Source organism: Cryptomeria japonica, chromosome 4, assembly GCF_030272615.1.
Source record: "Cryptomeria japonica chromosome 4, Sugi_1.0, whole genome shotgun sequence".
NCBI lineage: Eukaryota > Viridiplantae > Streptophyta > Pinopsida > Cupressales > Cupressaceae > Cryptomeria > Cryptomeria japonica.
This window is the reverse complement of record NC_081408.1, coordinates 464,508,142-464,532,363: the sequence shown is the minus strand read 5'-3', so window position 1 is coordinate 464,532,363 and position 24,222 is coordinate 464,508,142. Positions and strand designations below refer to the sequence as shown.

Genomic DNA, 24,222 nt, shown 5'->3' with positions numbered 1-24,222 from the left:
TTTGATTGATATGGTAGAAATCAACTCTCAGGAACTTTTACAAAAGTTGTAAGACAGAACAAATTGGTAAAGATGCTATTGACTGCCCGTAGGCTTCCATCCCCTGCCATCAGATAAGGCAGAATGCCAGTATATCAAGTCAACAAAGGGCAAAAATGACCTAAAATTAAATGAAGTTGATTGTATTATATTCATAGAATCAACATTTGTCTAAGCGAGAATGAGGACTTTGGTTGAGCACTCCGATAAAATTAGGAGTGAAAATAAATAAACTCCCGAACAACCTCTAAGGAAGTTTATATTTTACATGGCAAGTCATGATATGATGTAGTTTGGTTTGTCAAAGATATCTAAAATGCTATTTTGTATCTCATTAGGGTCCTACTTGTTATTTCACTTGCTGTCAATTTTGCATCGGTTAGAAATTACTAATACATCTAACTAGCTTTGGCTATAGCTTAATTCACATGATGTTAACTTTTGAGTTAAAAAGTAAGTTCAGATTAAATAAATGTGGCATCCCCCAACGATATATGGCATTTTGTGCTCATTTGCCAAAAAGCATATAGCCCTGTCATTAAGAAAATAGGAGGCAGAGAACCTTAACAGGTACAATATAAACTTCCATCGCACATAAAAATTGAATTTCTTAAACTCAACCCATGTAACGTGACATTCATCAGAGCACGGACAAAGAAAATTACTACTAATTTATTGTTGCTCGGGAGACGATACTATAGAAAAAACAGGAGGTTCTCTTCCTGCTGCAGCACTCTAGATGTTAGCGATTTTGGCAATTTCACTGGAAATTTTTGCTTCGTAAAAGTATAACTTGTATGTTGTATAGGCATAGCCTCCAATTAAGAAATTTACACTGCTGAATGTAAACTTGGCAACAACGTTTTAATGGCAAAAGTGGAAGGTTTTGTCCTGCAACTATATAGCACTCTTGAAAATTAGCCCTTTTTATGGGGTTGCAAACGTTAGATTTGTCAGATTGTAACTTTTCATTGCACAGGTTTTAAAAGGTTGCTGACAGGGAGAAAGAAATAGGTATTAACTAGTTACAGCGTATGCTAACTTTTCCTTGTTTACAAAAGTTACGATAAAATGACTATAATAGTACAAGGGCATGACATATTTCAGCCATGCTTTTCTATACACTAAGAATAAACAAATTATGCATGGGGAAAAGCAATGGGTTCTGCCTCTCGTGATGCTATTCTGATTGTTCTCCCAAATGCCATTAATCTAAAACCGTCTCTTTGCCGCTTCCATCTTCATCAGCAAATCTTTGATGTCTGCTTCCATCCTGATTTTCATGTTATAATATTCCCGCTGATCCCTTTCTATAATCTGCAACTCTTCAAGCTTGTTTTTACGCCTTTCCTCAACCTCAGCAAGACATAGTTTTGCTAGCTTGCATGCATATTCTTCTTCTATCTTTTCATTCTTAGCAATTGCGATCCGCTGAAGCCCTTCTGCTTCTCTACGAGCATCATCAGCACGAACTTGAAACATCTTTGCCTCAGCTTGCTTAATTCTCACAATACTCTCCAACTCATCTATCTCAGCCTTATTCCTTGTCCTATTATATTGCATCTCTGTAGCTTCTGTCCTCTTACCTTCAGCTTCCCGATCATAGTTTTGAAGACCAGTGCGAGCTCTCTCAGAAGCCCCAGATGTCCCAATCTTCTCACCTGAACCAGATGGTATGTTGTACACAGCTTCTCGAACAGCAGTAGGCACTCGACTGATAGTATCAGTTTGCTTTGACTGAACAGGATCCTTGGCTGTAACACAAGAGGTTCCAGTAACCTTGGTATCACATTCTGTATTTAATGCAGCAGAAGATCTGTTAGTTATCATATACACATATTTGACTAATAGCTGACTATGTGCATTTTCAATTGAATAGATTAAATCCAACTTACAGAACAGCAGAACCTCTACAGTAGTCATTTGAACCATCCCTGTGCTAAATCCAGCTTATTAAAAATGGATAAATGTTTTGCATCTGTGCATGCATATATTTAAGAGTAATAACGAATAGAAATTTGGGAAATGCACAAGAAGAAAAAGAAATGTGGGAAACTGCATACATGTCTCACACAGTTATTAATAATAGAATTGGCATTTGGAGGGGGATGGAGGGTAAATGGTGAGGTCTTAAGATAAATATAATAATAAGCAGAAATATTAAAAAATTGGCCATTAGTTGATTTCTCTTCGAAGTAAAATTGTAAATCATCTATAAGGACCCACAGACAAAATCTAAGACTCATATTTGTTACCATCCTTTCCGCTGGGAGGGAAACTATAAGCTCTCCAATGTATGCTTGGTCCTTTCAATGGAGAGTTGAATTCCAAAAATGGGTCTGAGATTGGAAACAATCCTAGAGCATAAGCCACAAACACCAAAATTATGCACGACTTGGAATGTAATATTTAACTCTAGTCGTCTTCAAGTTTGAGGCTCCTTTCTAGACGATCGTGCCCCTTCATGGCAATGCTTTTTATATAGACCATTTTTCTCCAATTGGCTAATTTTTTAATATTTTCACTAAAAAATACCAATTAGTAAAATTGTAAAAAAAAATTTGACCAGGTTTTCACATACAGTGTACATAAAGTTGTTAGATTTACCAAGATAAAGACGTGTAAATGATTTCCCTCAAAATTTTCTTATTATACAAATATTTAGTCTTTTTGAAATACAATTATGTCTCCCATTCTTTAACATTACAATGCTTAACAGACACTGGTATTAGATAAGTACCCTAAGTTATGGTTCAATGGCTCAAGCCATCAACAACCTGACCAAGGATTTTTTTCATTCGAGTCAACTCATCCCAAGGTAATGAAGTGCTGAGGCATGCATTTTGGGAATTTGGTATGAGACCATCTTTAACATAAGACGATTTTCATTATTTACCCCATAGTTGGCAGACTCGGCAAGTACTCACCAGACTTGTTCTCTACCTAGCAACTCGCCAAAAAACTAGCAGGGATTTTTGCCAAGTTATTGGCATGTTTTTTCAAAAAACTCGACAAATCTCAGGCATTGACTTATCAAGTCCTCGCCCAAACAAAAATTGAATTTTTTAAAACATTTTTAAAAACAAAATGTGCCAATAACCTAATTTTCCCTTACGATAAAATTGTGAAAATAGTGTGCAATGTGAAGTTTTGTGTGGTTTTGAAGGCCTTAATTTGGGCTTGGTGGCAAGGGCACTGTACCTTGACTTCGCTGGGGCGTTACCCCCCGTCCCCCACATGGAGTGCTGCCCCTCGAACCTGTTGATGGCATTGTCCCCAATCCCCACGAGGGGCGCTATTGTTCAACCCCACTGGGGTGTTGCCCCCGAGCCCCATGAGGGACAGTACCCCTCAATCCCATTGCAGTCTCCACTCCTAGACCCTTACTAGTTATTTGGATCTCTTCTCCTACAATGGGAGTGTTTGGGAGTGCAGAACAGAATCGACAACTTAGACAATTATCTTTATAATATCATTGATCAATAATGAAGTATCACACTATCAGTATCAAAAATTCAAATGCCATTATTATTATAAAATACAATACAACCTTCAGCTTTTCAAAAGAAAGGTAGACAATTAGAGGTGGTCATTGATTTGGTTGAGTCAAAGCCACAAACATAGCCTTCAATGTTGAGTGAGTAGCTGCAACAGAGTGCAAAGATTAAAACCTCTCCCCAAATTTTCACTAAACTAGGGAAGATGTAAAATGAAATAATATGCAATTTATAAATTATGATGATGATTTTCAAAGGCAATCATCATAAATTCATAATAGTTGCCAACTAACTATTGTATGAGTATCAATGGTTCGGGTCCCTTCAAAACCTGTTTTTACCTTAATCAAAAACTATTGTATCAATGTAAATGGCTATCCAGCCCCTAGGATGCACCGATGCAGGGAGACATTTTCAATCAGACAACCAATAAGATCGGTACTTTTGATTTCTACTTCTACATATTTCAAGTGGGCATAAAAATAACACATTGAGCAGTGACGGTGGTGTGTATGAGATGGAGAAATTGTTTTCATTCTGGAAAGTTCCTCGTGCAAAAAAGAGAGCATATTTATGCCTGATAATATTCAATTTAATATTGAAAGGTTGTCACAAGACATGAAAATATTTTTCCCAAAGGCTGGCATCTAGCTGACAGACAAGTAAACAGAAAGAGCACAAATGCATTCGTTCCAAGTCTTCCAACTGGAGGCTTGGCTTGAATCAAGCTTTTATTAATGTTTTTCATGTTATGGAAACAGAAAGAGCACAAGACATGAAAATATTTTTCCCAAAGGCTGGCATCTAGCTGAGAGACAAGTCAAATGAAACTGCAAAACATACTCTCTAGACAATCAAGAAACACTAAAAATACAAAATCTCCATAAAAGTTCTAATAAATTGATTTACAGTCTTGCAGATAAAAAATTAAGAAAAGAATCCCCAGGGGAAACATTTGGACAAATGGATGGATTTACTCTGGCAATCTTTTAAATATATGCATTTAAGTCTTGGAACTAATGTTGAAGTTAAGTAATTAATGAACTAAAATTAAATTCGGATTTTGAATCTCAAAGTCAATGATTTGACCAGCTCAATAGATTTATGATCATTGAGATATGCTAAGAAAATAGGTTCACACATTAGTCCCCACCAAAAGATCCATACAGGTCCCACCAATAAAAAAGCATTTTCTAGTGTGGAATTAAGCAGCTTTGCACTTTTCCTCACATTTTATCTAGGATAAACATTTAAGAACTTGAGCATCTTCTCATAGAATCTACACATTTTAATAAGGTTTTGCCTCTGCCTTCTTGTCTACATAACTTGTTTTTGCAAATGATGCAGTACTGTTGGCTTGTTCTCCCATAATAAACTATAAAGCTCTAGGTTTGCTCATAAATCCTGAAGATCTCACATATTGAAGGTTGAGGAACACTACGTTGGCTACATGGGATGTGATCACTTTGAGAGAATACAAACCATTATGCTTTGATAGATTATCTGTAGCAAGCGGAATGTTTCTCAATATACTGTTCAGGCAGAGCATATGATTCAACACTGTCACAAGAGTTTTGGAATCATCATTTCTCTTCCCAAGATTTGTGAGATAGACTGCTTATGGACACTCATTTAGTTCTGCACTCATTCCAGAGATAAGCCTCTTCAGATGATCCTGGTCAAAAGCTATGTTGTCTTTGGGGCCTCTAGCTCTTCTCCCTGCTGAAAGTTGATATTTCTGTCAACCATCTCTCTCTATATAGACTTTCTTAAGCTCTTCCCTTGGCACTCAACCCCTCCTCCCTCCTTGGAAAAAATTAATGCCATTAACAAATATGATAGGTACAAATAATAATAGCTTAATTCAGTCTCTTTAAAATTGCACCTTTACGGCATATCCACCCAAGTACGAATTCCACTTCATGTATTTCAAATTTTTATGTCCTTGTTGTTCATCCCAACTATCACTGACATATAAATCTTGTAAGCTGGACATTATAAATCTAGTAGGCTAGACTTCCTCTAGGTGACTGAAGGGGTGCCCTCACTAATTGAGAGTGTAGACATACGTTACCTTCCTCACAAGGATAAATCTGCAGACACTGTTCTTTACTCAAGGCAGAAACCAAGGAGCATTTGAACTTCAGATGACCAATTTATTATCAAATCAATAGACATTATTTGCAGTCTTACAGGGAACTCATTGTATGTTTATCTGACTTGTATAGATACTTTGATCACAGATGCCTATGATGATCCTCTATGATGTAGTTATAGACATTGCTTCAGAGCTCTCCTATGATAGTAGCTAGACAGAGTACTTATTTCTTCCACACTATTGCAAGTGTCAATGGCGCAACAGATCCTTCAGCTACTGCAAATGTTCATGACAATCCTGGAACCCTTTTAGTAGAAATTTTACAGCTTTCTGTGAGAGGTTCCAAAGATCACATGGTCCCTTTAGATGTGATTTACATTACTGTGATATAAGGTATGCATTACAGGTTGAATTATCATGTTTTGTGCCATTAATGTCCAAAAAAACACATTAAGATTTATCATATTAGGATTACAACAGTATCCCCTGTAGTTCTTGTTGGCATATAACATTATGCATGTATAACCGTCTCATCTATGAAGGCTAAAAATTGACAGCCCCTTTGACAAGCACACACTATTACAAAAATAGAATCACGTTGTCAATGGAAAACCACAAATGATTTTCTGCAATCAAGAAGGCATTAATAAAAGCTTGATTCAAGCCAAGCCTCCAGTTGGAAGACTTGGAATGAATGCATAAAAAACTGTAAATTTAATCATCATCGCCACTCTTTCACCTGGTAAACCAATTAGCTGCTTATAAAAGTATAAAAGGTCCATGGATCCCTGACCCCTTATAAGGATCATTGCCAGCAGATAATTACAAGAAATGCCATTGGTACATAACAGATTCAATGAGTACATCATCACAAACTCAAGAGTAGGAAGTAAAAAGAGCTAACAGATTCAAAGAGTACATCATCACAAACTCAAGAGAATAAAGTAAAAAGAGCCCTTTATTGCTGTTAATTGTTGCAAACCTGTAACAAGGGGTTCAATATGCAGGCATAAAGGCTAAAAATGTCTTAAAATTTAAGATTATCCAATAATATCACAATGTTCTGAGACATCAGGCAGTTATGAGAGTAGTTTCCATGCCAAGATGTATTGCTGATGTTTGAGTTTGAAGCTGCATCAACCTACTTTGGCTTGTAACAACGCTTCTAGCTTGTGCACTATAGAATACTGTCCAATTATTACAGCTAATGGATTCAGAGCACTATTTGCAGCTAGTTATAATTATACCTTGATCAGGATAAAAAAGCCATACATCTCAAAAAACAAATTATAAATATACATGTAGAAGCCTGTCCAAGTAGCTGTACTAGAAAAACTACCTCTTATTCACCATAAGATCATACTTCAAATGACAGATTAGCTTTTTCAAACCCAAATCCAAAGCCCACATTTCAATAAAATGTTCCATGTGAGTTTGTTGAGGAGGTGAGCCACAGCAGATAAGTAATGGATAAACCATCAATAGAAGTTCAAGCAACCCACGAAGCAGTTTAGTTCAAAAACTTCAATTACATCACTGATATGGACCATTCTTGAGGAACAGAATTTTTTACTATCTAAATGGATACCCCAAAAGTCAGTTTCAAAACGAAGTTAATTAATTTTGTCAAAGAAATATCTAAGTTACCGATTCTGAAACGGGTACAGATTCGCATGTACAGCAAAGAAAAAATCCTTGGGTATGGGTACAGGTACACCCGTGTATATATGACTATATATATATATATATAGTTCAAAAACTTCAATTACATTACTGATATGGACCATTCATTTGAACCACAATCAGTTGGCTTGCCACTACCACTAGCTGTGTCAAGTGCAGAAGCTGGTTCAATTTCATTTTTCAAACATTTGACAAAATGCCAAATCATTAACAACACAGGGAAAGTGATTTCACAAAACATAAGCAAACAGCAGCTACATATGCATAATGTAAATCAACTGAAATCAATCTCAGTAATGATGATATAACGTTTACTAAACCCATGTTCATATGTATGGCTCACAAATGCAACTGAAATGATATTCAAGTTTTCAACTACTTGCTTGCTGGCATATTCTGATAAAAAATGATGTCACAAAGTTGTGAGAGTAAAACTGAGGTTTTAATTTATGAAACTATGCTTGGGTACGGCCCTCCGTTCTTCCTGGGTGCCTGGGTTCTCTGTGGGTACTTCACCCAGAAAGAACCCAAGCCATACCTGGAAAGTAACCGTACCAGGACCCAGGCTAAAACAGAAGAAACTGGTATCTTAGAGAAATATCTTCATGAAGATTGCTTTAGGCAGGGTTTCTTGTAGAAGGCCAAAATAACCTCAAAATGTTGCAGATAATCTTCCTAACTTCAAGGTCATGCTCAAAAGAAAGATCCCAACATAAGGCAGCAAGATATCACTGATTATCTCTTCAGAGGTAGCCCAAGTGTGAAGGAATGAACTACTAAGAGATCTAATTCAAATAAGTTCAAAATTCAGTTTCACATAAGACACAAAGTTTAAACAATGTTGTGTCAAGTGTACAAAAGCAATCCATCTTTCTGAAGAGCTTAACTATTTGTAGTAGATCAATGAAGTCATCCATCCAAGAAAAAAGGATAGCTGTTTATACTTTATACCGTGATTTTACAGAGTGTAATGTAATCAATACACATATGACATTGCTCTTCTAATCCTCCTCTCAACTGTTTGCATCATAAATCTAACTAGCTGTAGAAAAGGAAGACCTCTAGGCTAATAAAATACATTATAGTAAGCACCCAAGAGTTATTTCACTGTTTTTTGAAAAAATTGAGAAGTTCCCAAGAAACCATTTTCTTTAGAAAGGGAAAATTACTTGCTAATGTTGATCAACTTAATTTCTGCCTTGCCAGAGATGGGGGTACTTCTTGACAGACAACTTGAACTGCTACACATTATCACACTTACATGGTTTATAGATACAGTGGTCACTATCGTAGATGGCATGTTTGACCGATGAAACTTTCTACCTAAGTTACCAGTACATCAGATTTTTCCCCCAAATCCGGGTACGATACGTATCTGATTCGGATTCAACCTTGAATCCATGTGGATTCAGACAGGGTTCTGATTTTTTCCTCCTGAAACGAATCCGCGTTTTGAGCCACAAATCCCGACGCATTGGGTCGTTTATACCCTAAAACAAAAGTTAAAAATGCATGCCTTCCGCGGAGCACAGAGGAAACCACACACGACGCAGAGTGAAAACGGCAGGCAGAGAGGAAACCACGAGCACAGACACATAGTGAAAACCATTCCTTCAACCAGTGACGGCACAGGAGAGGCACGATGGCACAGAGGAGGCATGATGGCAGTCAGAGAGCAACGGCCATTCCTTCGACCAGTGATGGCAGAGAGCGGGCAAGGTATGAAATTAAAAAAAATTATTTATTCTCTATAGTTTTGACTTTTGTTTGTTTATTTTAATTTGTTTGTTTATATTTGAAAATTAAAATCATATTTGTCTATTAAAATCATATTTTTATTTGTTTGTTTTTATTTAAAACCATGTTATAAAACTACTTTCAAATTTAAATATATATAAAACTATTTTGCTAGTTAAACTATTCATATTTAAAATAATAATACTACAAATTAAAATTAAATATAATATTTAATTTTGATTTGTATTATTATTATTTTAAATATGAGTATTTTAATTATTGTGTAATTTAGAAGTTTGTAAATATTTAAATGTTGTTATAGGTTACTTTCATAATTATAATAATTTCACTTTCATTTTAAATTAAATTTAAATATTTATCATTTATAAATTTATAATCTATTGTTTAATTATTTAGGATTCCAAATTTAATTTTTGTTTCTACATTTTAAGGCTGCATATATGTATATATTTATGATTTTTATATCTTCTTGTACGGATGTACCCAAATGTACCCAAACCCCCCAAACAAAAAAAAAATTTGCCTTACCGGCATACCATACCCACATACCCATACCGGCAACTTAGCTTTCTACAGAAAATATAATTTTATGAGCTTTATCAACAGATGTTGATCAGTAACAATCATCTTTCATTTATCAAAAGCTGCAGGGCTGAGAATGCCATTCTGTGGGCAATTTGAATAAGAGGGCCAAAGCACATGATTTGTGATTCTTATAACTGCCATCATCAATGATTAGTGTTCAAGCTGGTCCTTTGTCTGGCAATGGTCACAGAAGAATATTCTGAAGACATAGGCACTAGTTGTGGACCAAGAATGTTGAGATTGGAGACTTCAGCCCAATCCTTATTTATAAAATTCCCCTTGGGTGACCAATGCTTTGGACTCCCTCACTATCTCATCCAGACATTCTTCATCTGAGGGTCCACACTCACAGGATCCGCATTAACTAGTATATTTTCACTATGTTATTTAAGACTTGGGTCTGTGTTGAATATTTGGAGATAATAATGTCAATTGATAACTGGAAGAAAAGGGACAAACATTAAACCATTGACTTTTTTAGGGACACCCTCTGTGGCAATGACTTAATAGACACTTACGAAATTTTGTTCCAATCTTCAATACAAAATTGCAAACTAGAAGATATCAATCAATTAAGTTATGTTCGAGATATCAACCCAACAGGATGTGGTAAAAGTCCCTCCAAAAAATGTTAGGTTTAGACCATCATTACATCAGTGATTTCCAGCCTAATTAAAAAAATGAACTCAAAATTAGGATTGTAATGTCTAAGTCTAGCTGATTTAATTGGGACAAGTCTAATCAGGGTTTGGTTAGCTTCTTGCAATAACTGAAGAGATAGAATCAGTCATGTTAAGCTATGTTCAAGATATCAACCTTTGACAGAATGTGATAAAGTTGCTCAAAAAATCGTTAGATTTAGACCATCATTGTGTCAGTGATTTCCACCTTAATAAAAAAAAATGAACTCAAAAGTTAGGATTGTAATGTCTAAGACTCTAACTGATTTAATTGGAATAAGTCTAATCAAGGTTTGCTTGGCTTCTTGCAATAACTTAAGAGAAAGAATCAGTCATGTAAGAGGGTCTTGGTGAGTACTGTATCCAGATGGATGGCAACATATTTGCTTCGAGATGAAACACAACTGCCAAATATCGTGTAAGGACTGATCTTCTATACGAAACTCAGCAATATGTCAAGTTGTTTGGCCCACAAATTGTATGATTCCAAGCTTTTAATGTAAGTTGTTGGTTAGGGTATGAATTTGGGTCTGGTTGTTTAATGATTTTTTTACCTGGTTTGAGTACAGCTTGTGTACAGCAGTACCAAAAAATAAAATATATATAAGTTATAACATTAAAATATAAATTTATAGCTAGAATTTGCACCATATGGAAGGTTAAAGTTGCTTTCTTTTATGTTTTGTTTCGTTAGTGTTGTTTTAGGTTTTACGTTGTTATTTATTTTACTTTTTTAAAACATTTTATTTTGCCATTGTTGAGGACCAGGGTTTGACCAGGGAAGGCATGTCTCTTGTTCATCTCAGACAAACCCAAAACCTACCCTGTCAGAACACCCTCCGAAGGGGTGTAAAACAGGTGTGCCCAAGTCCTTTTAGTTCAAGTACCTGCCCAGGAGTAGTACCCAATTTGAAATCAGTCCTAGCATGAAGATGCAGGGGGCCAAACATGCCTCACAGGTTTTAATCCCATGTATTTACTCTCTCAACATTGGTGCACAGCATCAGACCAAATGGAGTTGATTTTTGTCTCTAAGTTGAGAGTAGAACTACAATGGGCATGTTTTGTTGTTATTGTCCTAGTATCTAATTTACTAGTTCGCTCAGAATAACCCTTGAATCCAGGTCCAGGTCCGCAATCCAGTCCAGGTGGGTGCAGGCAGGGACTTTTTTTCGATTTTATTTTTCTTTCTTTAGTTCTTTTTGTGTTATTTTGGTTTTTTTTGCACTCTTATTGTTGTTCTGGTCATTAATGTTTCATGGAAAGAATTTCATACAGCAACGCAACTGTTTCACAGAATTTGGACCTGCACAACCTGTACTGGATTAGCAGTACGTTTTTTTGGACATAAAACTCCATTTGGCAACCAGAGGAGCACTGAGTGTGGGTATTTCCCCTCTGCTTTCTGTACATTCTTGTTAGGCAGCAGACTTTCTAACCTTCTGTGCTTCTGCCATGACTGTGCATCCTGCTTCTGATTTAGGTTGGAAATAGTTGACCACTGGGCAGGATGATGGAATTTGTACACTCTTGGAATATTTTACAGCAAATCTTGGAACAAGAAGCAATTATTACTGGCTTCACATTATTAATAACAGCACAATTTACTTCTAGTGTCTTTTAAGTGTCCACTCAAAAGGGGTTACAGCTTTAAAATTGAAGTCTATATGATCTTATAAAACTTTTATGCTTGTTTTGTTTATTATTTGAATGTTATGTTATGTGGCTATCCAAGCTTAATTTTTATTTAAGCTAAAATATTTATGTACGTATATATGCATGTGTGTCTCTTTGTGTTTGTGTTTGTGCAAATGTGCCCAAAGTGTATCAAACCCCTGAAAAAATCGCAATATCCACATAGTGAAACCACATACCCAAACCAATAATTTAGCCTAGTATTTATTGTAGTGGTGGCATTATTCCATGCATCACTACTTTAAGTTTAAATCATTCACCAGATTGACATTGTTCACAAAGCTGTTAGCCCAAATAACATTTTATATGAGCTATGCAAACTCGATAGGAAAATGATAAGTCTTTCAGAAGGTTGTGTTCACTTTTGTTAGACAAGCTGTAAATCACCTTCTGGGAACTTATGTTAAAACTTAGAAGCACTTAAAAGTGACAAACAACACTATATACTCAAACATATATAACAGCAAAAATGCATAGGCCAAAAATGGATTCTAGAGAGAGAGAGAGAGAGAGCATTTGTACTTACATAGCAAAATAAAAATCCTTGGTAACATGTAAAAACCTTAAGTTTGACGTAACAAACCTGGTTGCTGGGCAAAATAGCAACTATAAGAAATCTACGTGAGACCTGCTACAAAGCTCTCACAGCAACTTATATGAGCTATGGACCAATGGTAGAACAGATAATAAATCCAAAAACAATATTAACAGTTTAAACAAAAGACGCTTGAAATTTTAAATTTTGAGGCCAGAATTTACTAATAATAAGGATAGCAGGCATGAGAAGCGTTTGATCTCTTTATGGAGGTCCATCCTCTCCTACTATGCTGCCACCCTTCATAAAAACTATTGTTCTAAAAAACTGATAAGTAGTTAGAAAATCCAGGTGCCACTTAGATTTAACAGTAACAAATTTGACTAGATACAGACAAACTCATGTAATGTAGTGATATGAATCAAAACATATGATGAGCTTGCATGAAGTGCCGATCAGGTTGTCCAGTGGGCAATTATTATAATTAAGACAAAGATTCAAAACTCATCCAAGAACCAATGGACCATCTCCACAAAAGTGCAGGCCTTGATTAAAAATGTTCCACACGCCCAGGGACTGGAGCTGCCATTTGTGTCTCTGTGGTTGACAGATTCACTGATGAGCCCTCATTAATCAACAAATAGTAAAGTGCTGACCAGGAACTTGGATGCTTGAGGTGTTTCCCCTCCAGACATACTGGAAACATTTTAATAACAATCCAGCCAAAGATGTCTGCTGTGATGGATTTTTTATTTTTTAACTAAAAACATATAGTATCTATATTTCATAGGCATGTTTTACTCTCACTTTGCGTTTAAGTTCAAGATTCTTGTTTTGCAAGTGTTGAACGACAAATGAAGGTAACATCTGCATGGGGTGAGGTCTGGCTTGAAACAAATCAGGTAATTGAGTGGTGTGCAATAGTAAAAACAACTGCACAAAATGTTGAGATTGAACTTAGAACATTCATAAAACAACCTACAGATGCTTCCTAGGCCCCACAATTGATGAGTGAGCTTTCCTTTTTCATAATTTGTATTTGTAGCCATGATAAGCTTTTATGTTGTTGAAACTGGTTTCTGTCATTCCAGGAATTAATTGACTGCAGGTTAGGAGAGTGGATTTGTTGCAAATTTTTTAACAAGGGATGTGTTTGCTATCATCAATTGGCTGGAAAGTTGGAGCCAGAGTCCATTTGAACCTAGTTGATTTACCTTTCAAAAGAATATATGAATACACATTTCAGCAGAGTGAATCCTAATCTTAAAGTGAGACAGAATGACCACACTTCTGAAAGAATGACAAAATTACTAAACCTACAGCTCAGATGAATTGAAGAACTATTGGTCGATCACCTCTCCCCTCTCCTCCTCTCTACTAGGGTTGATTGGTTGATTCAGATTGATCAAACTTTGGTCGAACTACGTTGGTTGATTGAACTTAATTATAGTGAATTTAAGAAAATAGATGTGGCTATTGCTGAAACTTACCTTTTGAATCTAGTTTATTTACCTTTTGAAAGAATATATGAATAAACATTTCAGCTGGATGAATCCTAATCTTAAAGTGAGACAGAATGACCACGCTTTTGAACGAATGACAAAATTACTCAACCAACAGCGCAGATGAATTGAAAAACTATTGGCCAATGACTTCCCTCTCCTTCACTTTACTAAGGTTGATTGGTTGATTGATCAAACTTTGGTCGAACTAGGTTGGTTGATTGAACTTGGTTATAGTGAATTTAAGAAAACAGGTGTGGTGATTGCTGAAACTTGTCCTTGAAAACTTATTTATTCTGAATTGGATAAAAGATGAGATGGGTAACCATAGCTGAGTACCACATTGGCCCATCTACTTGTGGCTCTTGTATGCCATAGTATTAAAAAAATGCTAGAGCCAGAATCCTCTAGTATACATCATGACTCATTGCAAACACTAATAGTCAAGTGAATGTTTCTTGTTTTGTTGTAACTGTGAAAGATTTTTTGCACCAATGTTTTGAATCATGGCACGTGATCCGAAACATTGATGCGAAAAATCTTACACAGTGACAACCAGAAACATTTACCATTATTACAATGGAATGCGGAAATATCATGCCTTCAACTAATAGACAAGCTCGAAAATTGGTCAAGCTCTAAAGATCCAAATGCTTCCATTTTCAGCAAGAGTTGTTCATGCTAAAGGAACCAAAATGATAACAAAAACAAAAGGGAGTGATAGCAAGCATGATTTTCCCACAGACCATGTAGATGGTTGGAGCGCTTTTAAATATTACTGTGCAGGTTTTGTTTGCATTGATGTTTCGGATCACATCCTGTAACCCAACATTAGGATGAAGCAGAAAAAGGACTGCTGTCTTCACATTCAATCTGAATCAATTTAAAATCAATGTCCAAAAAGAATTTAAAAGATTCTAATATTATGACTGTGTAAGAATGAAATGCTTAACAAACAGTAATCTAAGAATTCAAAAAACCCCTGGGTCTTCACAACTTAACGTTCTTTGCCACCAAGGTTTGCAACATAGTATTTATTTACAAACAAAAAAGGGTCAACATTGAGCAGAATAAATAGGGAATGCTTACCAGACAAAAATAGCATGAAGCTGTTACAGACCTCTGCAGGATCAGCCTTACTTTCCAGCTTTGTCAACATGTGCCCCGCCTTGTTCCATAATTGCTTTCCTCTTGGATCCTCGCTTCTGTGGAAAATCCTCCTCACACAGTCTAGCTCTTTTGCAAGAGTTTCAACATCCCAACCCTCAACACAAGTTCTGAATACCTCCTTAACAAAACCAAACATCTCAGAAGCATGCTCACAACCAATGCAGTGGAACTGCATCTCCGTGGTCCCTGCCGCACCATTTACACTTGGACCATTTCTCACATATGACATGCGAATGCCACAATCCGTATGACACCAGTGCAAGCAAACATCACAGCCAATCCAGCTGCATGTATTGTTGGCAAAATCAAACTTTGAGCAAACAAGACACATGCATGCACTGCAGAATCCATTCCTCTGAGAACAAATTTTACATTCACAGTCATCCACAGGAAGAGCACTTCTACATGCTATATTTCTACATCTTACTTGTAAAAAGACTTCAACAAGCTCCGACGATGGAAGGTTATTATTTAGTATGAATCCCTTTATCCCGGTCTTTACGGCAACTAAAATCTCCAACTGAACCTTGTGAGCTTGCAATAGTACCTCCGATGTTAGATCAGTCCTATTCTGCAATATTTTCTGCAAACTGAAAAACTCTTCAGCCTTTTCATTCTTACCAATCAACTCCCCGGAACACTGCCTCAAATGATCTAAAATTTTGGCTGGCATTTCCTTGAGCTTTTGACTCATAACTGGAATAGGTTCAGAAACAATGTCAAAGAGAACCCTCTCGATGCTTGGAACAGCTCCTGGAATAGAATGCTCTATGCCCCGTCCAGTATAGCCTCTTTGAGGCATAGATGCCCTCTCTCTGTCTGACTTATTGCTATCCCTAATAATTTGCTTCCACTGATCAGATCCTTTTTCTCGTGAACCCACACTCTGTGTAGGAGAGGACTTGACCTCTCTCCACTGTTCTGGTAATTCTCTCGGGAAAATAGCATGTTTTTCAGGGCCATTTAATCTGCCTAAATTTCCATCCGAACTCCGTGCTTGCTTTCCTTGAGCCATTAAAAACTTAGCGTGCCTTTCTACACTGTTGCTTCTACCTAAGCTTCCTTCTGAGCTTCTTCCATGGCGTCCTTGTGTCATTGCAAAGTTTCCTTGAAAGTTAGTATCAGTTGCACCTCTTTCATATGTAGTCGGATCCCTATCTTTCGAAGGCTGTCCCTTACTATTTCCGCCAAACATGCCTTGAGAAAATTGAGTAGCCGGCAAGTTCCCATTCTGTAATATTCTCTGATACAAAGATGCTTCCCTTCGTTGTTTTAACACATCCTGAGATGCAACCCCAACTAAACCATTATTGTCATAGGACGATTGCTCATTTGGATAATTTGCATTCCAATTGCCATGGGATACCTGATCACTATTTGCTTGAAAAGCAGGATGACTACCAACAGAAAACTCATAATTCTCCATTGAGTTTTGAGTTAGAGAGCAGCTGGGATTATGAACAAATGGATGAGAACCTGAGAATGATATAGACGTAGTGAATGCATCTGAACCTGTTTGGGTGTGAGCTGTATGAATTGTATGGGCTGTATGACTTAAGGACTGATAGCTTCTTCCCCTGGAAGGAGAAGCTGGAGCCACATTTATGCTAGGAGAAGCAAGAGTCAATGAAACATCTGGCAAACCCAGAGAAAGCTGCAGAGGCTCCAGCTTAGCCTTCTTTTGTTTTTGTTTTTCATTGGATAGTTCCGACCTGCCTGCCTCTATTTTAGTGCTGCTTTGGGGCTCCCTCTGAAATCTGCTGCTGCCTCCAACGCCAAGATCTTCTTCCAGTGGGGCCTTTTTCTTCCTCTCATTGCTCAACAGCAAAGCTCTTTCATCCCACTTACCATAAACACCAGGACCATTTGAGAGAGAAAGAGACAATCTCTGATCTTTATCTTTGCCCAAATCTTCTCCTTCCTGCGGCAATAGGCTGTTGATAGATTTCAACGTACGATCTCCTCTAGATCCTGCATCTATCTTATCCTGAACATCCCCAAGAGGCCTTGGTGTGTCGCACATAAAACTGAAGGTTAATTCCTTGCGTTTTGATTTCTCTTCAGCTTTCTCAATCTCATCCGAAGCGTCTTCCATTGTTTCCATCTTCACTTCTACTTCAAGATCTACACCCCTTCTCTCTTCAATTCCCCAACCTGCTGTAGGTTGTTGTTCTGTCTCCTTTTGATTGAGTTCCTGCACTACCTCATCAACGGTCACATTCTTCCCTGCCGAATCTAAATCCCTTGCTACTGAATCCGAACAAAGATTCACTCTAGGGGAAATCTCCAAATCATTGTTTTCCCCGCCCTCATTGGTCTTGTCAAGGTCTAGCACTGGCTTCAACTCTTCTCCCTTTCCCACTTCTTTTCTGTCCCCATCAAGGCTTCCATCTCCAAACAAGACATCTCTTTTTTTATCGACTTTTCCATCTGTATGCTTTGAGTCATCCATCTGCGTGGCCATCCCCTCATCTGCCTCGGCAGCAGATATGTCCCCGTGTTCTTCCTGGATCCCCTTGGAGCTTAGCTCCTCCTGGTGCTGCTCGGCCCCTGCCTCTGCATCTGCCTCTGCCTCTGCCTCTGCCTCTCCCTCTCCCTCTGTATCTGGTTTAAGCTGTCCAGTTTGTTGCTCATGTTCCTGTTCATGGTGTTGCCAGACCCTAGACTCTGGCTCAGGTTCCAATTCTGGCTCTAGTTCCCCTTCCTCCATCTCACTAGTACTATTACTATTACTCTGACTGATAGCCCCTTCACCTTTCCTTGACTCCTTAAAAGAATCCACGGTCTCCTTAGACCCCTGCGGCGACTTAGAAAGCCCAATACCATGTGACCACCCGTTGCTTCGGTCCTCGCCGCTCGTCTCATTCCCAGTCCCATTCCCATTCCCATTCCCTCTCCTGTGGTAATAGTCCTCACTAGTTCTCTTCCACAGGCTGCCGGATCCCTCCATCCCATAAGACCGTAGATCATCTCGCTTAGGCCTCTCCCTCTCCGACCTAAACCCCTTCGCCCCAAACTTAAGATTCTCGTAACTCTCTCTTTTGGACGCAGAGCCCACCGAAAAGCTGCTGGATCTACGACCGCGCTCAAGCCTCCCCTTACCAGAATCGCCGCCATCTCTGTACCCGCCGCCGCTCTCACGGCTCGATCGAGGGGCTTCTGTTCTTCTAGGGTTTGAGTCCCTCCGGGACGAAACCCTAGCATACCCATCTCTGGGTCGCTCAAAACCCTCGGTCTCTTCCATTCTCTTCCTCGAAGACCCCCTCGCTTCATCCTTCTCATAGTTAAATCCACGGCTGCTGTAACTCTTCTTATAACAAGTGGTAGCCGTCGAGTCCAAACCCTTGAGCGATCGCATCTTGGTCCCCTCCTGTTCTCTCCGCCCCCATTCCTTACTATTTCCGCTACCATCTGCCTCCATTAAATCATCACTATACGACCTTTGTCTCTTCATCCTCACTGAAAAAAATTCCAATTCAACAATCCAACAAATTCCTCTACTGGAACAAATGCCCGACTATATCCTACTTACCTCTTCACATACGCACGACCCCTGTAGCCGCCCAAAAATAGAGCCAAGAAAGCAGAGCTAAACGCACGGGCTCATTGTGGATAAAAAGCGGCACGGAATTCAGGCCGCCGTCTCTGCAACTCCACCCATTTCCCTTGGCATTCACCCCCGAATTCAATGAAGCCAAACTACCCAAATGAAACCCAAATTCCTCGTAAATATGGGGAAATGCAATTCGCTCGAAATTGACGCCAAATGAAGAACGTCAACGCAAGTTGCTGTGGGGTTGTCAGAGAAAGATTGTCGCACTCGGAACGTTGTACAGTTAAGTAAAGTGAAAGACAGGCTATGGTTGACCTTTTTTCATTTTTCAAACTAAAGTGAACCAGTCGTTTTCTTCATCATGCCGGATTTTATATTCCCACCCTCGGATTGCGATTTGCTTTACAAGTAAAGCATAACATATTTTGGACCGTGGATTGAAATCACTGTATATTTTTTTCTGCTCTTGTCTCCATATGGGTCCGCTGTCGTAAGCCTGAGGAGTCAAACAAGATCTTATCTACCAAAGTTCCCGTTTTGTTTTTTGAATAGCTCTTCCTCTCAGTCTTTGACAATGTTTGGATTTTACTTCCTTGGAAAAACCTTCCCATTCAAAGGTCTTAAGGCCTCTCATTTTCTTTTTCTTGCAGATTAAATTTGATGGTTGTCTGGTTATATTTTTTTTATCGGAGATAATGTAATGTGAATACGATAAAATTTTGTGTCTGGTTATATTTTTTATTCGAGATAATGTAATTTGAATATGAGAAAATTTTGTGTAGATTATAAAAAAAAAAATATTCATCAGGAAGAGTTTAGGTACACCATTGAAAATCCTAATTCAATAGTAATTCTAAGGCATATCATCTTCTTTTTCTTATGTGATTAAATTTGATGGTTGCATGGTTGTATTACAATTAAAATTTTAAGAAGATTGTATTTTTTATGGTTGTATGGTTATATTGAGATTAAAATTTATGTGAAAAGTGGAGATATAATACTCACCATTGAAATTTCTAACTATTATAATTGTATATACATGTAATTTCTATATTTCCTTTTTTAAACAATACATTGTCTTTTGCTTGTTATTAAATAACCAAATTTGATGGTTGCATGATTATATTACAATTAAAATTCTAGGAAGATTGTATTATGTGAAAAGTGGAGATTTAATACATACCATTGAAAATTCTAGCTATTATAATTGTATATACATGTAATTTTTATATTTTCTTTTTTTATACATTGTCTTTTACTTATTATTAAATAATCATTAATATTATAATATATTTTTTCTTCTTGTTATGAGTCTTGGAAGATCAAATTTGCTGAAGTAAGATTTTTTTGTTTTATATAAGAATATTTTTTCTAGTTTCATAAATTTTATCCCATTTAGTTCAATAATAGAGATTAGCATATACAATGGAAACAAAGATTTAGGTTTATTTAAAAGAAGTGGATAAATAAGAGTTAAATAAGAGTTTTGAATTCATTGATTTAATAAATAATAAAACATTAAAATAAATTTGAATATAAATATTTAGTATATAATTTGGAATAGATTTGATCTAAAGGATGCTAAGAAATTAAATAAAAAATAAGTAGATAAAAAGGAGTTAAATAAGAGCTTTGAACTTGTTGATTTAAATAAAACATTATAAAAACAAACTTAAATATTAGAATAATAATTTGGAATAGATTTACTTAAAAGATGTTAAGAAATATAAATAATATGATCAATATAATATATGCTAATAAAATTTGTCTATCCTTATAATTTATCATTTACTTTGGGGATTATTTTGAGAGTGACTTATTGTTAGGAATAAGGTGTCTCAATCTTTTATAATTCCTACCAGCTTATTTATCTATTTTTTTAGTTTTTTAGTTTATTTGTGTATGTAATTAATTATGTGCATCCAATGATATAATTTTATGGAATTGGCATTGTGAGTTGCCTTCCTACATGCATTGTGGCAAATATGGCATGTTCCGTATTTTTTTAGGAAGTAGGTGTTTCAATTTTGTGGGCCCCATTTGTTGAAGTTAACTTAAGTGAATGATAGAGTTGAAAAGGAAAAGTTGTTATGACAAGGTGTGAGTTGTGCATGTAGTTACTTTGCATACAAAGTGGATTTGTGTGCATGTAGGTGCTTTGCATGTTGAGTTTTGCATGTGCATGTGATTTGTATGTTGCATGCGAGGAGGCTTTATGCATGCAATGTGAAGTTTTGAATGCATATAGTGTTGGATATTATACTATGTGTCTTTTCTACACTTCCACTATAGAAGTTTCCTTGTTTGAATTTGTAAACTATATAAATATGAGTGTTAAGATTGGAGTTGTATGATGAGATTATTTGTGGGTGCTATTATGTTGTTGTAATTATTTCAAAATTCAACATTTGTGTATTTTTGGAAGAAACGTGCTCTACTATGTAACCAAATTGTTTATTGTGACACATTGAGCAAGCTTTTTGTCACACCCCATTCTTGGACATGTTTATTTATCTTATTTTAATTATTATAAGTCAAATATTTTATTAATCACCTAAATTATGTTATCAAAATTGTGATTTGAGAATAATTATTGTGAGATAGTTCTATTTTATTCGTGATAAACAAAAAAAAAATTGTATTTAATGATGACGAAAAGAAATAGATGTGATTTCTAATCTTTGTGGTTATTGTTTATCAAATGTTTATATTATGTTATGCATGTTATGGTTAATAGACTAACTATGTTGTTGGTTATACGAGGTGGGTGTAGGACACTAGTTCCCCCCCAACAAGGAGGGAGAGTATCAGCGAAGAGAGGGAAGCAAATCAAGGAGAATGATGAGATCTCATAACTATGAGAATCACACGTACACAATTACAATTTTTCTGTCTTGTTCCATATTTTGATTGGATACTTGTCTTGTACATCATAAGTATGGTAGTACCTTACATCATAACTTTGTCATGGTTACATTGTTATAATTGTTCTCTATCTCATTAAGTTGTCATGATACCTTTAGTAGTTTGGCCTTGACTCCTTGTCTTACATTTCTCCCTATCAACGATGTCGTACTTTTGACAAGACCTTCGTCATAAGTAGAGTGCATGACCATTATATATGCATAAGATGTTGAATTACACACACACACATACATATTGATATAAATTTGTTTTGATTTAATATAATTAAAATTTAAATTTGATCATATGTGTATGTAGTGGATATCATGTCCCCTTTCTAAAAATAGCGTTTCTAAATTTAGCACTTATTATTTTTAGCAAGACTAGTTTCTTAAAATAGTAAATTGGGACATGTAGATAAATCAAGAAAGTTGGGTTTTTTTTCAAATTGCTCAATTTGCACTTTTGCAATCCATGCTTGGGGGGCAAGAATAATATTTCAATTCTCTCTTTCAAGCATTGCCTTTTCCTTTGTGAGTTGTGTTTTTTATAACTTGATGTCCTTTCCTGCATAGAATTATCCTTCATGCAAGTACGTGTGTGTTCCTTGTTTAGGACCTATTCTTTGTTTGCATTGGTATGTCTTCTTATGAACAATCTCTCCTTAGTGAATGTGTGCAATCTTCACTAAGAATCCACTTTTTCCTAGTAATGGGAGAAGGTGTGTATTCCTAGTTTCCTTCTTGTTTTCAAAGATGTTAAATCTTTATCAAGTATCCCTTCTATTTTTAAAGGTGAATATCTTTGCATAAATATCTCTTTCACCATGCATCCCTCAAAAGGATCCCTTTACACAAGTTGTGAGATATCTCTTTTACAACTATTTTTTCCTAGCTATTAAGAGTTATGTCTCTTTAGCATGGAGTTATGTACATTGTTGCCTAAAGGATATCTCCTTGGCGATGAAGGTGTGTATCCTTATTTTTATCTTCCTTAAGACATCAACATAGGTCTATATTGACATCTTAAGGGAGGCATATATGTGGCCCCCTTGTAACATATGTTCAATGCAAATCATGGATTTCCTTGCATGATGTCTTGCTTGGTTATTCTTTTTACTTATGTCTTAGATGGGGTGTACATGCTCAAAACCAAACCAAAGTCTCAGATGAGATGTTTCATTCCCGAAACCATATATTTATCTATTGCATGTCTTAGATGGGGTGTACATGCTCAAAACTAGACCAAATTCTTAGATGAGATGTTTTCATTCTTGAAACCAGACATTTTTCAATTACACATCTTATACAGGTTGTTGCATACTCAAAACTAGACCAAAAATCTTAGACAAGATTCTTAACTCCTGAAACTAGACAACGACATATATAGAAGGATGTCAACTCATCCTCTTTTTCAACTCCTTTAAGGTAGGTTGACTAGCATGATACAGCTTGCTAGACCTTTCGACCCTCCTTGTGCTGCATTTTTGGATGAGTGGAACTAGAATAATGTAGCTTGCTAAACTATTATAACTCTTCCTTTCTACATGGATCACGCAATATAACACAACTTGTTGTCTTGTGAGAATTCATGTTTCTGTGGATCACCTAGCATGACACGCCTTTTAGAGCTATTAGATTTCCACAATCCATGTTAATATTCAATATTTGCTTCTTGATTCGATTGTGTATGCCAATTTTTAACATCAATGTTTTGAATCACACTTTTTTATTCATCATTGGGATGTGCAAGAATACCAAGGAGACGAAAGATATTTAGTTGCAAACCTGAAAAAGAATAAAAAGAGGTGGAGGATAGGAAGGAGCAGATGTTTGTACAAAAATTCCTTAACCAAACAATGTAATACTCGATGTTAGGACCCTTTATTGCACACTTGTGGAGTGGTCATAGCATTGTAGAACTTGTTTATGAGCTTTATAACCCAAATTTCCACTTGAGTTGTTGTGAGGAGAACTTCTAGATAGAGTATCCCTCCTAATCATTGTAGTCCTACTTGACCTGGTTTGATGTTCACAAACATGCCAAACCTGAGTGATCTTTTCACTTCTCATACTCTTTAGAGTGTTATGATTGGGCGATCTTTTACACCTAGATCACAAAACACTACCCTGATAAATAGTCCCTCGGGATCTTCTCCTTTTATTGATCATGATTCTGCAATCAATATTTAGCTTGATTAGATTCAATCATTAGAGGAGAACCTAAGAGACTTCGAAGGGTTCTTAAATCGAGAAAATGTTCTTCCCCAAGTTGGGAATGTGTTAAATACTTCGAGAGATATGTTGATCTCATAAATCAGAGGTCTGGAGATGTTGAGGGCATTATCCTTAATTGTTAAATGCCATGTGCCCCTTGTATATTCCCCCTCTCAAGATAATAAGTTCAATGCTACTGGTCCTCAAATCAATTTCGACATGCCTAGAGTGACAGTACACATGTTTGACATTGGACCTACGACTGATCCCCTGATTTATAGTATCAATGTCTCTAATATTCTCCTAG

At 36.6% G+C, this 24,222-nt stretch overlaps 1 protein-coding gene across 1 annotated transcript; it reads right to left on the bottom strand.

The window, feature by feature from the left end:
- Positions 1-949: 949 nt before the first annotated feature.
- LOC131077342 (protein OBERON 4) lies at positions 950-19,237 on the bottom strand. The gene is made up of 2 exons (XM_058014827.2): positions 15,162-19,237; positions 950-1,832 (listed from the first exon to the last, which is right to left on the bottom strand). Exons 1-2 carry the CDS (start codon positions 18,694-18,696, stop codon positions 1,252-1,254), a joined length of 4,116 nt encoding a protein of 1,371 aa, XP_057870810.2. The 5' UTR covers positions 18,697-19,237; the 3' UTR covers positions 950-1,251.
- Positions 19,238-24,222: the final 4,985 nt, after the last annotated feature.